Raw genomic sequence first — 17,209 nt, 5'->3', positions numbered from 1 at the left:
CGTTTTGGGTAGGACGGTTATTTTAACACATAACTTTTTTGTCTTTAACTTTTAAGCATTTGTGATACTAGATTATTAAATTTTCAGATATTCTAGTACTAAAAGTTATTCTTACTTTAAGCCTGTAGAATACACCGTTTTCTAGAAAAATCGACTTGAAAATTTTTCGTTTTTTCGTCATAAAAGTTAAATTAATAAGTACCTTAATTAATTTTATAAATTACCTTTTGTTTCAATAAATGCAGTACACAATTCGTAGAAAAAGTTTGTGAAAAAAACCAAAAAATTCAATTTGAGAAACTTAAAAAAAATCAATTTGACACAAAAATGGTAAAATTGTGAGTAACACCAAAAGAACAACTATCAAAGGTAGATAGAGGTCCCGTCATTTCGGAAGGCATCTAAAAGCGTATTATGAGGCATGTCAAAATTGTATAAGAACCGCCTGTGAAGTTGGAGATTGGTTATCGAAATTTTAACTAAACGACAGTGGTGCGCACTATTTGGTAAATACAGCTATACTTGAGAATCAAATTTGTAGGCAGTAAATTTTCCGAACTGTGAATGCGATAAACCAACAACATCGTTGCCAGTTTGTAATGATAGATATTCTAGCAATTTATCATTTAATCATTGACATGCAGCAAAATTATCATATTAGTTGTAACGCCATTGATAATGATGATGATGACGTAAATATTAATTCAAAATGATTGGTATGTTGCTGGAATAATTCTTCAAATTTTAAACAGACAACATAAAGAAACAAAAAAGTACATTGAGAAGTAACTCAAAGCGATAGTAGAAAATTAAAAAAAAAAATAAGAGCTTTCTATGAAAACAAGAGCCTATGAACTCTTTGTCCACATATGAAAAATGATGACGATCTATTACTAAATGAATTAGCTAGGGGACAATTTGGCAAAATTATTTTACAGTAAATGTGGTTATTATTTTACAAAAAATTATGGTAAATAAAAATGAAGTAGTAATGGAAACACACCATGGAATTGTAGATGATCACATTGTAATAGAACCTACAGACCAAGAAGTAGTAAACAAAATAACGAGGTAAAGGTAATAATAGCTAAAAATAACGACTGTAACGAAAGTGCAGAGAATACGATATTTAGGACACATCGAAGGAATGAAAAAAGAAATATGTCAAAAATGGTATTCTCGACACACCCAATACAAAAGAGAAGCGAAGGTAGGCAAAATGGGGTACAAGAGCAGAGTATAAAAGATTGACAAATAAGTAACATTGAGAACTAAAAGTAAAAAGTGTTGGAACTTGAATTTGAATATCAAAAATTAATACTTAATGCATTGAAACTCCTTACCTGTTGCTTCAGCAGTCTTAGTTTTTACCATTAATTATACACATTAGATATTATTTGACGACCCTGCTCTTTAATAAAGCTACGTTTTTTCCGTCCATTTGTAGCAAGATTGTTTGAAAATAAAATTATCTAATATTTGACACACACAACTTGTTCTCAACTGCACTGCTGCGCTACTGAGTATTGAAATTTTGACCTCTGCCCACTTGCCCAGTGCGATAATATGCAAATTAGATGCCTTCCGAAATAACGGGACCTCTAGTAAAAAAGATGCTTAATGTGATGAGCATTAGTCTCTATTCATAAATTTTTCATTTTGTTTAGAAAACGCCGAATTCTTGCAAAAATTCCAAAGTTATTTCTAAATTCGTTGCAAGAATCTTGTATCCTTAGCCAGAGTTTTGCACAATTTTGAATCGGAATAAAATAAACAAATGCTTTTATATATGCTATACAATAATCGCAAGGATTCAAATCCGGCGACCTTGCTGACGAAGCAACTGGACTACCTCTTCCAATCCAGTGATCTTAGTTATTATCAAGAAAGTCTCATACATTCCTGCTAAAGTGGGCCGGACAGCCGTCATATAGAAACCATAAGTTTTGCCGATTATTTAAAAGCACATCATTTAACAAATCAGGTAAAACATTTTGCAGGCAATGTAAATAATCAGTACCATTTGAACGAGCAGGCAAGTTTATGCTAAACCTATACTGATGCTTAAATTCTTGAACAACATGGGGATTGTCAGCAACGTAAGAATAATAATGTGCATTATGTACATTAAAAATTCCATTTTTTGTGAATGTAGCTCCGTCGCAAAACAAAATGTATCTGAAACAATCTTCATTTTGATTTTTCTGATTTTGTAACCATAACCAAGCAGGAAAATCTCCTTGTAGCAGTACTTGTACCTTTGTACAATGAAAAGGATATAAATTTTCGTTGTGTAAGATATTTCCTGCGGAAGATTTTGAAATTGTGGGATACACGGCAGATAGTCTTCGAACGCTAATTTCTAAATTTTCATCAACTTCCATTAAAATATCATCTTCATGTGTTGCTGTTACATCATGATGTCGCCCTGTTTCATTATTTTTTGGGAACTCTGAATTTGTTTCTCTTAATAGGGACATTTTTCCCGATTTAGTGGGGAAATGGGAAATGTTAGTATTTATTGATGTGAAGTAAATGGTAAAATAATATGTTTGATTTGCAATAGTACCATTAATGTACCGAGGCTATATAATATTAAACATTATTACGAAAAACATCAATTAAAATATGATAATTACAAAGAGTTGATGAGACAAGAGAAATTGAAAGAGCTCAAGTTCGGAATAAAAAAACAACAGCCAATAGTAAAGTATTGCAAGAAAATGAAAAGGCGGTAAAGCAAGTTGTGTCTTTTCTGACTTTATAGCCAAATGCTTGAAACATATTTTAGGCTCCAGTCTACTTGTAATATTGACATTCAATCGCTTATCTCCTAAATATTTTATGGTAGATTGCAGAAACTACAAGTCTAGCACCCCTAATATATACACTAAGATGCAAAAAATGCAACGGAGAAAATTGTGGTCAAATTCAAAGTATTTAATTTTTTTATTTTTAGCCCTATTTTGATGAATTTCTTAGCACACTGTGTATAAATTTATAAATTTTGATTTGGTATAGTCAGTTTTTTGATAAAATTTTATATTTGACTTATTGTACGGGGTTAATTAAAACGTGGTTTTATTATCCGAACTTTGAAACATCCTGTGGAATAATTCCGTTTGCGAATTTTTGTAAAACCTTATTTTTCGGTTGCGACCATGTCTTCTAAGCATTGCGTGTTTTTTGTTTCATGTCAAAATATGCCTTGGTTCATTTTTTAGACCCAAATAAATTTGCTACCCACAAATTAGGACTTTTTTAATTATGAATATTTTGGAGTTATTTTGTAATACTACGAGGTGGTTTTGGTGACTGTTATCATTATATCATATTGACAATTACATTTTGTTTACCTATGATTTATTATGGTTCTTAGTGTCGAAGATTGTGCGAAAGCCGTTGCTCTGGTTGAAGATGGGCGAAATTATGAATATGTGGCTAGAGTACTACACACTCATCGCTCTACCATCCAAAGAGTAGTGGAACGTTTTATATGAACTGGAACAAACAAGCGTAAAGCGGGAAGTGGGAGGAAGCGCAAAACTACCGCTTTAGATGATCGTTTTATACGAGTCAACGCTTTGCGGGATCGTCATTTAACAGCGGTGCAAACAAGAAATCAGCTTCAAGAGGTTCGAGGCAATAATGTAAGTGTATTTACAGTTCGTCAAAGATTACATGAATTTGGTTTGCAAAGTTGCAGACCAGCAACGGCCTAAATTACTTCCACGGCACAGAGTGGCTAGACTACAATTTTCCAGGGAACATTAACATTGGAATTTAGGACAATGGAGTAATGTTCTTTTTACGGATGAGTCGAAGTACTGTCTTCACTCATCAGATGGGAGAGAACGAGTATGGCGTCGAACTGGAGAGAGATTTGCGAAGTGCGCTTTCGGTCCCCGCGCTAGCCATGGAGGGGGTTCGGTGATGACATGGGCAGGAATTGGTATTTATTGAGGGTTCGTTGACTGCACACCGGTATATTGAGGACATTTTAGCGAATCACGTAGTACCCTTTTCTCAATATATCGGCGATGATTTTCTATTAATGCAAGATAATGCGCGACCCCACTCTGCAACGTGTATCAAGCAATATTTAGAGGAAATTGGTATTAATAAAATGAACTGGCCAGCGTGTTCGCCAGATCTGAACCCAACAGAGCACGTTTGGAACATGCTTAGTAGAAATATTAGAGGTCGCGAAGTCGCACCAGCCTCAATTAACGAACTTCGCTTTGCTCTTGAAGAGAAATGGCAAAACATCCAGCAAGATTATATTCGCAACCTCATAGGCAGCAAGAGCCGACGTATACAGGCAGTTATTGAGGCTAGGGGGGGCAATACAAAGTATTAAGTTATTTTTTAGTAGTTTTTCTTTGTCATTTGCGTACTTAGGTTAAGTTACATTTAAGTTGTTTTTTATGTTTTGTTATTGTTATCATTGTTCATTAAAACCAAGATCATGTCGTTGCTTTTAATCATTATTTAAATACAGTACTTCTGAGATATCGATATGACATTTCTTCGATATCAGTCATCAAAGCCCCCATCGTCGTATTACAAATTAATAGAAAAGATAATGGTAATAATAGGAAAAGTCGTAAATTGTGGGTGGCAAAGTCATTTCGCTCCTAAAAATGAACCAATCTATATTTTCACATGAAACAAAAAACATAATACTTAGAAGACATGGTTGCAACCGAAAAACAAGGTTTTACGAAAATTAGCTTACGGAATTATTCCACGGAATGTTTCAAAGTTAGGATAAAAAACCACTAAATTAAAATTTATAAATTTTTACAGTGTGCTAAAAAAATCATCAAAATAGGGCTAAAAATAAAAAAACTGAAATACTTTGAATTTGACCAAAATTTTCTCCGTTGCGTTTTTTTTTGCTTCTGATTGTACTATTAACCCTAAACAAATAATTGAATATTTTGTTACTGCATATTTAAAACCTAACAATTTTTGAGGAAGTTGAGTATAGTTTAAAATATGATATAGTCCTTTTCCATCATATTGATAGCACATTATGTATGCAAATCCTCAACAGGTCAAAAAACCATAAGCGTCGCCCTATACCTGTTTTGAAATAAATAAAAAAAATTAATATTTTAAGATGCCGTCAACAATTCATTATCTTTTAAAAAATCTTCTGTAAAATAAGTGTCCACTAATCTCACTATACCTTTTTTGTGCGTAAAAAACGTCGGTATATATGCCACACGATTATTGTTAATTATACACGGGTGATTAACGAGAGAATTCAATGTTTCACGAAATAAATTAATGTAAACAGTAATTTAAAGGTGATTATTGTTTTCTATACAAGTTATCGCCTGACACAAAAAGAAAACCTTCTTTGTACGATTACCTGGAATTACTGATAAGGCTTCACTAATGGTAGTTTAAGTAGTTTTTATGCCACATTACAGCTTATGCCAATAATATAAATTAGAAATTGTTTGCATCTTCCATTTAGTTTGTAGATGTACATTGTTCATGTCTTACCTACCTACGTTTTTGGTGTCGATATTTTGTTATTTGCATTTAAAAATGACGTCGACAACAGGTTTTATACCGGTTAAGTGTAGTTTTAAAGGTGCCTTCAGTCTAAGAGAGAAAAATATAATATTAAATGTACACGATGCACTTGTATATCAACGCCCTTTAAGTAATGTTCGTGAAATCGTTAACATGTGTTCAAATATGACAGGGGTTGGAGAAGCAACAATTTATAGATTCCTAAAAGAAAGAAAAGGAGGAACTGTTTCATCTCCCAAGAAGAGTGGAGGGAGTAAACCCTTGGAAATTAAAGAAATACATAAAAACATGATAAGACGCAGCGTCCACTCATTTTTTTTTAACAAAGAATTTCCAACATTGGACAAAATCCAAACATGAATTAGAGAAAACGAAGAGTTACCAATCATAAGCAACAAGAAATTATGGGGACTATTGAGAGAGATGGGATTTCGTTAGCAAAAGAATAGAAGAAAATCCGTTTTAATTGAAAAAGATTACATTGTATGTTGGAGACGAGATTATCTAAGAACTATTAAAAAGTACCGAGAAGAAGGGAAAACAATTTTTTATTTGGACGAGACTTGGCTAAATGAAGGTCATACTGTACCATATCTATGGGTTGATACAAATGTAAAAAGTTCTCGTCAGGCATTAATCCAAGGTGTATCTACTGGAATAAACAATATTCCCGTTGGAAAAGGACGCAGACTCAGATAATAACCCATATTGGAAACGAATACGGTTTTGTCAATGGTGGATTATCAAGTTTTGCCTCAAAATCAACCAAAGATTACCACGAGGAAATGACTGCTGACGTTTTTGAAGAATATTTTGAGCAAATGTTGGATTTAATTATAAAAAAGGTGAGATAATCGAATGGTTGGATAAACACGCAATTGAGTACAAGGAGAATTTGACAAAAAAGGAATTATTACCTATTGTAAGGCAACATAAAGCAGCTTATAAAAAGTATATAATTGATGAAATGGCATTAAACCGTGATGTAATTATTTTACGTTTACCCCCATACCACTGTGATCTGAATCCGATAGAAAATATATGGTCTCAAGTAAAGGGTGAAGTCGGACGCAACAACAAAACTTTTAAATTAGAAGACTTACAACAATTATTAGAACATTCCTTATCAAAAGTAACTCCAGAAAATTGGAAAAATGCTGTTAGTCATGCTCACAAGGAAGAAAATAAAATGTGGAATTTGGATAATATGACTGATGCAATGCTGGAACCGGTAAGAATTAACATTGGAGTTGAAGATTCCTTAGATTCTGAAGAAAGCAGTGAATCTGAAATGGAATTTGATTAAAATAATATTCATTTTTTTACAAATAGGCCCCTGTTACGGCCACAAATTATTTTATATATAACCAATAAAATAAACATCTTACATTTCTTGCAAATTCATTAGTACCTGTTAATCTCCATCACTCCGACACTGGCAACTTTATTTAGGGATTAGTAACCCTCAAAACTATTGTATTCTATTCTGCTTCAACCTTTATACCTGGTGGTCATACTCAATTTAAAATTGTTTTCCTATATACTTCTGTAAACTTGTTGACAAATATCTATTTTTCATTGAGTCACCCGTATCAACAGTTTAGGGATTTGCATACATAATGTGCTATCAATATGATGGAAATGGACTATAGTTTGAATGAAGTCGAAAATGACTAATGAACCTGTCTAATGTTACTTCAGTTGTTTAAGAATGTAACAAACATTGATGTATGTATGGTCACACTAGAGTCATAAATACAATACATTATTTTTGCAAAATAGCATTTGACAGTTTTTGCAGGACAGTGTTGATTTTTTATAATAATTGACAATAACACAAGAAAGAGCATAAGATTTAAAAAACAATTTTAGAAAAACATCAACTTTTTAACTTACTTCCAGAAGTGCATATTCTCCTTTGTAGCCAATACAAATAGCTTCTTGACACCAAACCATAGATTTTGGTATATCATTTAAATTGATGTCTTCCATTAATTGCAAAAACTCATTATTTTTTAAATAATACAGTTGTATTTTTCTTTTCACAGCAACAGCCATACGAACTAAATTAACTACCTCCCCAGTCATTGATTGCTCCTTCTAAGAATAAAATGTGTCAGTTAATATAAGTATCATAAAAACAGATAAAACATGCAGTAGTTATTTAAGAAACTGAAATTACATTTGTTAGATCATATTTGTATATGAAGCCCCTAGAAGTCAAGGGGTCTAAGTAACAAAATCAACATTTTCAGAAAACTTAAGTCAAAGTCGGAAGATTATTGTAAGCGGGAAATTTAAAATTGCATTTTGACCATGTAAGAAGGACAATCGCGTCTTTGGGTTTTTATTGCCAATAGCAGAAAGTATTACAATATTCGGTTATTGTTTTATGTATAAAAAATAATTGATGGTGCGCACATGGATCCCTTTACCTCTCATTAATTTTGTAAGAATGAAAATGCTTAATGTACACAAAAATACATTTATGATTATTTAAACAACTATTTTGTATGTAACTTTTACATGACAGTTGTTTGGGAAAGTATGTACTATTTCTTTTCATATTTTTACTATTAATATTTCTGTTACGGTACTGTAATGTGATCTAAATTCAATACTGTATCCTAACGACTTTGGTAAAATATATTGCTTCCTGTAAAATTGTTAAACTGGTTGTCTCATGTATTATGTTATAAGTGCGGAGAATTTGACTTCTCTTTTGTATTCTGTGTCACAAAAATGCACACGTGTGTACGGTTTCGTATTACAGTCTCAATTAACTTAAAGTATCGCATTCTAAATCACAATACAATAGGGTGATTTATTGATGTACCCTCTTCGACCCAACGGCCAAAAGATTCTTTTCTGACCTGCAATCTCAAGACTTCATCCCCAGACAGCGAACGAAACAGACCTAGTGCGTGATAGGTTCTCGCCATCGAGCATCGGCCGGCGCCCCGACGCGGTACCAACGAGATTTCTTTGGCTACGATTCCAATATTTCAAAGGGTAAGTCTTTCTTTGTATAAACATCAATAATGAGTAAGACCAGTTAATTTCTTAATTTATTGACAGTTATATTTGCTATTTTTCACTAACTGATCTACAAACAAATTATTTCATTTTTTCGTTATTATTATTTATCGAATATTATTTAACCAGCGACCTCATTAAGTTTTATACAAAACAACAGTATTAAATCAGAAAATATTTAGCTTAAAAAGCTATTTAAAATAACTGGCACTTAAAAACTATTTGTGCCATAAACGTTGTTACCAAAGTGATTATCATCATTTTCATTGCCTACAAAAGTAAAGATAATTCAAGAAGAAACAACGAAATCAGATATCAGTTTCTGATACTTTAGTTTGGGCTTATTTAATTTAAAAACATTTTTTTAGTTGTTTAAGTCCCTTATCACAACCTAAAAATGGATTTATAAAAAACGGTTTAATAAATTAGGAGCACTTTTTATCCTGCAAGTTATGTGATGAATTTGAACTGAAAGAAAATAGATGAAGCCTATGTGATTACATTTGACTTACAGAAAGCGCTACCCTACCCAAAATTAACTACTTCAGTAGCCTATTATAAGAGGAATTTATACATATACAATTTTGGCATACATTGCATGAACAACAAAACAGGATACATGTATGTATGGGACGAAACTGAAGGTGGTCGTGGATCGCAAGATATTGCATCATGTTTAGTGAAACACCTAAAGCAAGAAGGTTCTTCTTATGAGCATGTAATTGTGTATTCTGATTCGTGTACGGGTCAAAACCGTAACATTAAAACAAGCCTATCGTTGTTAAAACTTGTACAAGATCCAGACGTAAGAACTAAAATAATAGATTTGTTCCTAGTTTGTGGTCACTCCTACTTGCCGAATGATGGAAAATTTGGTATTATAGAGTGCTAGCAGAAAACATGCTCTTATTTACAGCCCTCAGGAATGGATACAAATAATACAAAATGCTAAAAGCAAGCAACCTCACTGTGTCGTCACTGAAATGCAGCGAGAAGAATTTTTAAGCACAGAAATGTTGGAAAACGAAGTAACAAACAGAAAGAAAACTATCTGAGGTTATAAATTCAATTGGTTAAAAATTCGATGGCTCCGTTTTCAACGAGATCGTACGTAACAGTACGATAAAGAAACATTGAACGAATCTATGGAATTTTACACGGTGGATATTTCCAAAAAGTGATGCGGTAGACCCATGAAAAACCTGTGCAACGTACAGCAAGGTCCTCTGTATCCATCCAGAAGAGCACTCACTGATGCAAAAAAAGAGACATGTTAGACTTATTACCTTGCATACCTCCGATATTTCATCACTACTACAGAAATCTGCCGACGCAGATAGCAACACAGTCTTCAACTATTAATGAAGAAAATCGCTCTTCAGCTGACGAGATTATCTTTCTATCGTAATTATACGTATATAAAGTTCTTCAAATAAATAATTATTTGTATTACTGTGCTTTATTATATTATTATACATATGTATATGCAATATCACAGTTAGATTTTTTTTAAATTCAGAAATTATTAACAATGACAATAATTAAACCTCATTCAAATAAATTTGTTCCATATTTTTAGGATAAGAAAAAAAATCAGTCATATGAATTACTGAAATATCTCCTTCATCTGCCACAAATTTTTGTAATGTTGAGTTATTTAATTTAAACCACATGACTTTTATTTCATTGTCATTATTTTGCTGCACACAACACAGGTATATAAATCTTGAAGTATTCCTTTTTCCCCATATAAAGGTAACTAGAACGAAGTCCCCTTCTTTAATGTTTTTGCCTTCGTCAATTGAAGTTCCCATGTCATTCTGGTCATCGTCATCTTCTTCTTGCCAATCAGATTCTACCGAATTTGGTAAGCTGGCATCACTGTCATTCGATGATGATGATTGAGAAGTGGGTTTAGTTTTTCTCTTTGCAAGCTTTAGAACTTGATTTTTTTTCCATAGGCCAGAAAAGAGTTCTTTTAAATGGAGATGAGATAAACTAGTAATTTTGATTTGACGGACCCTGACTTGAAGATAGACCTTGATTAAAAGCCCTAGTGTCAATGAATGTTCACTAGAACATTTACGTGGGGTAGCTTGAGGGGTTATTGAGCTTCTGATAAGATTAGATGGGAGGTATGGTCCACCTCAATTTAATTTTCTTGACTTTGCTCATTTTCATTGGTTTCTAATGGCTTTTGTTGAGAAAGAAGATGTTCTTCGTTCTTCAGGATTCAATCTATTTTTGATACTAAACCAAAGTTCATATAAAGATGTATCCTCAACCCATTTTCTGACCTTCCTATTGCCTATTCCGGAGGCATATTGCCAATTATTGCTTGTGGTATCCAAACGTATCTATATACAATCATAGGAGGTACGAGCTCACCTTCAGCGTTTGATGTCAATAAAACTGTCAAATTTTGTTTTTCGTCGGCTCCTGCTGCAATGTGCACTTGTACATTGTACAATGTACATTGTACAATTTACAATGTACATTTTTGTTCCCTTTTTCTGCAAGTACTTTACCATGTTTGGGATTAAGGAAGAATTCTGTCTCATCATGTTAAAAACTTGTCTTGGATCTTGAAAAATTTGTTCCAATTTTTTGGTTTTCATGTACTCGCCCATCTCCTTAAACCATTCATCAATCTGATGTTGAGTCACACTTCTTCGCTGTACTGTTTAATTTTGACCAGTTCTTTTAACTATCATTGGATGCCTTTTTATAAAACATTCATACCATTTTCTTACTGACATAGTTCCATTTGGGAATTTCACATTGCATTTTTGAGCAAGTTTTTCAACACTAAATAGGAGAGACTCTTTAGAAACAGGAAAACCTGATTTTGACATAGATTTTATCCATTTTACCAGCATTTCTTCTTGGTCGGCAGTAAACACACACATTAATTTTTGTTTTAAATTTTCTCATTAATGTAACTCTGGGAATATCATACTTTTTTGATGCTGCTCTAAACGCTAGACCATTTTGGATGTCTCCTAGCACATTTTTCAATGCTCCATGGCTACGTTTTGTGGTCATTCTGTAACTAAAAAAAAAATGAATTAGTTTCAAAATAATGACACCAATTATGGACCATGATTGTTCCCATTATGGACATAGTGGTTCAAAATTGGTACTGATCATGATATCAGCATTTATAGATTTCTTACATTAAATAGAGCTTAATGGCTCCTAAATAATGATTTATCACTGAGCACCTATTATGAATATAGTGTCCATAAATGGTTGTAACACATATGTTAGGTCCCTAATTTGATCCACCCCCACACAATGGAGAATCAATTATTACTTAATTAATAAATTTTCATAGCCAATAAGATTTAATTATTAATTTGGGTGTATGCAAGTATTTATATACAATAAAGAGCCCTAAAAGTAAAGATATTCAAAGATTAAAATAAAACTTACCTGTTAATTTTCAAACACTACTGTGGTAAAATGTACACTAATACCAGTACCACTGTATAAAATATAACTGTTCACATCGATGCTGTTACTGGAAATGACCAAAACTAATAACTAATGAATATTCAATATAGCCACTCAAAAGGTTTAACTTTATATAGGCCTCTACCTAAATACAATAGCAGCCAAGTTTTTCTTCTCTTTGAATTTGAAATTTGATGGTCCATATTAGGTGTGTGATCCATAATTGGTACACTTATCTTAAGTAACTTATTATTTAATAGATTTAGAGATATTTTTAAGAAATTTACAATATACAGTGCAGCCTTTAATATAATGAAACTGGAGAAGATTAGAAAATATTTGTTGTACCCAGTAATTTGTTATATTAGCAAGAATATTGGCAATAGTATGTAATGCAGCTATAAAACTAACTCATATATGGAATGACTTAGTAATATTCCAATAAAGTAAAACACTTTATTCTTCTCTTTGACACATATGTTAAAGTCATCAACAGAAGAAAAATAGATAAACTATGGGCTTACTGAAAATATTAAAATATACACAGAACATCTTACCAGCATTTCAATTATAAAGAAATTAAAGGTCAACTAAAATAAATCAGTCTTACCTCAGAAACTTCGAAGATAGTGTGAAAAACAGAAGTCCTAGAAAAACTGATCAAGGGAGATAAAATCAATAGCAAACAATAGCCAGGAAGATTTCTCACCTGCTGGGTAGATCAAACCAGAAGAATTGCAATGACGTGCATGAAGCTTTCCTAGTAGCCCAAGACAAAGAATGATGGAAATCCATGATCTGAGTGATCAAGATATAATGTCACTATACTCCTTTGAGAGTCAAAAGAGTAAAGAAGAAGAAAATGGAATGTAGGTACACAAAAAATTCTTAATAAGATTACTCCCTCATTACTACTGTCCCAGTCATAGATGATATCCTGTCCAATAAAACTGCAGATATGAATTATTTTTTAATATCAACTTTTTTTGAGTCTCAGTTGTTGGTATAAGTATTGATAAATTTTAATCATCTTTACATTGTTCTCTAATAAATGGCATATATAATATCTTCTATTGCAGTAAAACGTAGAAGTAATGTTGCTGCACCTTATGCTACATTAGAGAAAACAGAAAAATAAAGCAGAGAATACCCAGTGAATAATTCAAAAAATGAAAAAGTTATCTGAATGAATGGTCTTAATTTAGAACAATTTTTATCCTTTATATTCTAAAGTCTAAAGTTAAGTTAAATGAAATATTAAAGTCATACCATACCATAATATTAATAGTAAAAACTGTGGCTCCTTTGGATTTTTGCACTTGGTGTAGAGTGGTGAAATGAATAGCACCAAGATCATGAACTTGTATCAAATTATCTGTAAAATGAATAAATCTGTGCGAAAAAGTATTATATTTCAACAATAGTAATAAGTACCTGAAAGGCTAACAAGTAAATTCTGGTCTTGAATGACTTCCAACTGTTGAACTGGCTTCTTACTAAAGGATTTGTTATATCTCATCAATTGAACTTCGCAATTATCATCATTACGAAGTACACTGTACATGCATAAATGGCCCTGCCTTGTACCAACAAGTAGATTATCATCTAAAAACAGATTCAAAGAAGGAAATTCTTGGATTTTTGTATTAACTTACCATACGCTGCTATTGATTCAACTTGATGTGTAACTTTTAGTAAAGATGAAACTTGATATGCTTCATGCATTTTTAAATGTTATGGAAATAAATTTTAGAAGTAACTTGTTAATACTTTATCATAAACAATTAAATGTCAAAATATTGAATACCTAACCTTAAAATACATGTATATATTATTTGACATAACTCTGTTCTTCTCAGGTACACTAGACGTACTCTTGACAGCCTGTTCTGATAGAAGTTCTTATTAGAAAATATTAGAGTATTCACTCACATCATAGCTCGTAGTATTTACTATAGTCGGTTCGCTATTCCCAGTCCAAACTGTCTAGTGAATTTAGTAATTATTTTTTTGCGAAGTTAGTTACTTTTCGACAGACTAGAAGTGTCTGGAAATTACTATACAACCAAAACCAAACACACGTACTCATAGACAATATTAATAGTGAACAAACTAAATAGTAAATAAAATGGAACTTTACGAATTACCGACAATCAATGTTTATTTATTTGCACCATATAATAAATAGTTATGTTAAATTATAACAACTGAAATATATTTTTTAAATATATAGGTACTACCCAAAATTTTATGGGTTTAGTATACACTTCCACTATTTATAATAATTCTTTTTTCAATGAAAGAAGTCTGTAATAAAAGTTTATTTAAGCTGTTAATACTGCGAGCAGGAACGTTTGTGTTGTAAGTTTCCAGCTATGAATCTGTCTAAGGCCCATATTTATAGTCGGTACTCAAGTATCGGTCGATGCTTGAGGTCGACCTTGAGTCGTTTTTGTGTTTTATAAACGAATCTCAAGTACGAAATCGGGCTTGAGTACACAAAAATGACAGCTCGTGCTCAAGCATCGGATCGACCTGCCTTGAGCACGGGATCCTAACCTAACTTGTTTGTTTATTTTTATATTTTTTTCAATTCGCTTCCAATACAATATTTTTTTTTGTTTTTTGCGATGATTTATGGATATTGTTGTTCAACATCCAGGATAAAGTCATGGCAGCTTAATATTTGATCAAAGTTGATAAGAGTTAAAATGGAAACAGGACAAATTCCAGTATTATTAATAGGTGAATTATTATGAATAGTGAATATGCATGCAGCACAGGCACTATCTACTTACTCCAGTATTAAAGCAAGGTATTTATTGATAATAGGCTAAACAAAAAAATAGGTTATTTGATAGAGATATATTTTTAGCTAATGATCAACAAAATAGATATAATAGTGCACACATGTAAGAAATGTTACCAAAAGGCTATTTAGAACCTGGAAAATATGGTTTCCCTGTCTGCAATGAGGCCTACAAATGAAATTAAATACATATCTTGCAATAATAAGTGCTACAGTAGTACTCTGCAATATATCTTTACAGGAAAATATTGATAGTGATGATGATTTTCTAGAAAATACTGATGTGCCAGTAAATAGAAATGTTAATGATGTGGAACAAGGTTTAAATTTTAGGAGACTTTTATTCAACAATGTTATGCATGAGAATGTGAATATATTATTGAATACTTATATTATGTTAAATGTAATTCTTTTTTATTTTATTTGTCAAAATGTATTTTTTATATGTAATTTAAAATAAATGAGAGTTATACTATACTCAAGTATATCTTTTAAGCAAGTATATCTTTATTGATTTCAAGTTGTCTCCCTCCTTTTAAATAAGTGTTAATTCCTTTCATAAAACCTTTCCTTATCAAATTTAAAATTAATTACACATTTAAAATATTAATATTCTTTATTTAAAAATATATTTATAAACCTTCACGATAAGTAAATTTGAAAGTAACAATTTATAAAACTAAATGGAATATCATGCTTGTTAAATATAAAATAATATAATAATCGCTTTACAACCACCATAGTATACATTAAATAAAATGAGCAAAAAATATACACACAACTAGTATTTACATTTAGAATTTTTAACAGTTTTCAATATAATACATACATTAAGTACAAAATAAGAATAGTTATATATAAATGATTGTTTTAAAAATCCATAACTGTAGATTACTATTAACCTTTGGAATAATTCAAACCTTTTTTTGGCAAATGTTTTTTATTTGCAATTATAATAGCCATTACTTCATTGATACCTAGTAGTGTTTATTATTATTACATATTGCCATAAGTACATTTAAGATTACTTGCCATTTGAAGAACATTGACATTCTCTAGGAACAACAGGTGTCATATTACAAGTATTACTTGAAATTATTATTAAATGTACAGGTAAGATTTATCAAAATTATCATACATAACAACTCTTTATTTTGAACTGGAAAAGCAATGGAGGAAGTCAGATACTTCTGATGTTATTGTAATTACACTAACATGTCCTCCTAGCTGGTGGGCATCCTTTTGTCCTGCAATTATACTAAGTGTGAGTATATAGTAAATTTACCTCCTCCAAATATTGTGCTGTCCCAGGGACAGTCGATGCTTACATATCTATATGTCGGGAACAGCAACTTTCACAAACTCCAGCACTACATCAGGCTTTGGTTTTTTCAAAGGGTCATCACCTGTAGCCAGCATGCTGTTGTTTCTCTGCATTTTCTACGACAAAAACTTTGCTTAAATAAATAAAAGTATTTTACCTCTGTTTCAATTTGTTTTACATTTTTCGTAGCTGTTCTGAAGTCCTTAATATATCTGCCTCAGGCTGGCAGTTATATAATAGGCTGTATTTGTACTCACAACCCTTATTTTTTCATTAAGGAAGCACCGTCTATCCTTTTATTCTCTACAGTATTATTTTCTTTACCAGCTGGATTATAAACACCTTTCCTTTTGTTGAATAAACTGCATATTTAGTACAATTTCCGCTCATCTAAAAATGCACATAACTGAAATTTATTCCCTCGAATGCATATTTTTTATAATATATTACATATCTTAAAATAATTTATTAAAAATTAATTTTTTTTAATACACAACATGCCTCTTCTTCAATAAAGTTAAATTTGGCGCTAAAAATCGTTTAGTGACAATGATAATAATTGACAGAATCTTCTTTTTGTTGGATGTTACCAATCAAATTTACTTAAAATCCCTAATTTTCGTGCTTGAGATCAATCTTGTACGAGAATACCCGAAGTATCGTTTATAGAACACAACAAATACTTGAGCATGACTTTGACGTAAGTTCGACTTGGCGGAGCACGTGCTCAAGCACGAGCTTGAGTACCGACTATAAATACGGGGCTAAATATGCCCGAGTACGAGTAGTGCCCGAGTTGAGCGAATATTCACTATTCAGCTTAACGTAAGGTCGTAAGGGGTAATCTTTAACCAAAAATATATCCATTTTGTCCATTGATTTGATTAAATTGAGACTGATTTAATCCATCATTGGTTACGTAAATCTAAAACTATATATTGTTTAATGCATAACTAATTTGATATTGGGATATTAAATCTATAAATATTGTGTCATGATGGATGAAGCAAGAGATTAGAATTTAGAATTAGAGA

The 17,209-nt window shown here is 31.8% G+C and overlaps 1 protein-coding gene and 2 long non-coding RNA genes across 4 annotated transcripts in view; 1 reads left to right on the top strand and 2 right to left on the bottom strand.

The window, feature by feature from the left end:
* Positions 1-13,875, bottom strand: part of Vps39 (vacuolar protein sorting 39) — a 55,170-nt gene extending 41,295 nt beyond the window's left edge. Inside the window, exons 1-4 of the mRNA XM_072535251.1 lie at positions 13,698-13,875; positions 13,477-13,647; positions 13,317-13,417; positions 7,447-7,650 (exon numbers count right to left, since the gene is read on the bottom strand). Coding sequence (XP_072391352.1) covers positions 7,447-7,650; positions 13,317-13,417; positions 13,477-13,647; positions 13,698-13,767 — 546 coding nt within the window. The 5' untranslated portion in view covers positions 13,768-13,875. The remainder of the gene's footprint in view (positions 1-7,446; positions 7,651-13,316; positions 13,418-13,476; positions 13,648-13,697) is intronic.
* Positions 13,876-14,434: 559 nt separating this feature from the next.
* Positions 14,435-15,351, top strand: LOC140442803 (uncharacterized). Its single transcript, XR_011951147.1, has 2 exons — positions 14,435-14,857; positions 14,918-15,351. It is a non-coding gene; the product is annotated as an uncharacterized lncRNA (long non-coding RNA).
* Positions 15,352-15,500: 149 nt separating this feature from the next.
* LOC140443796 (uncharacterized) lies at positions 15,501-17,077 on the bottom strand. Of its 2 annotated transcripts, XR_011951266.1 has the most exons (4): positions 16,626-17,077; positions 16,354-16,565; positions 16,180-16,291; positions 15,505-16,098 (listed from the first exon to the last, which is right to left on the bottom strand). It is a non-coding gene; the product is annotated as an uncharacterized lncRNA (long non-coding RNA). The 2 variants fall into 2 exon arrangements; XR_011951265.1 differs by having other exon boundaries at positions 15,501-16,098; positions 16,354-16,753.
* Between the last annotated feature and the right edge of the window lie 132 nt (positions 17,078-17,209).

This window comes from Diabrotica undecimpunctata, chromosome 6, assembly GCF_040954645.1.
Source record: "Diabrotica undecimpunctata isolate CICGRU chromosome 6, icDiaUnde3, whole genome shotgun sequence".
NCBI classification, from domain to species: domain Eukaryota; kingdom Metazoa; phylum Arthropoda; class Insecta; order Coleoptera; family Chrysomelidae; genus Diabrotica; species Diabrotica undecimpunctata.
This window is presented reverse-complemented; position numbering and strand designations above follow the sequence as displayed.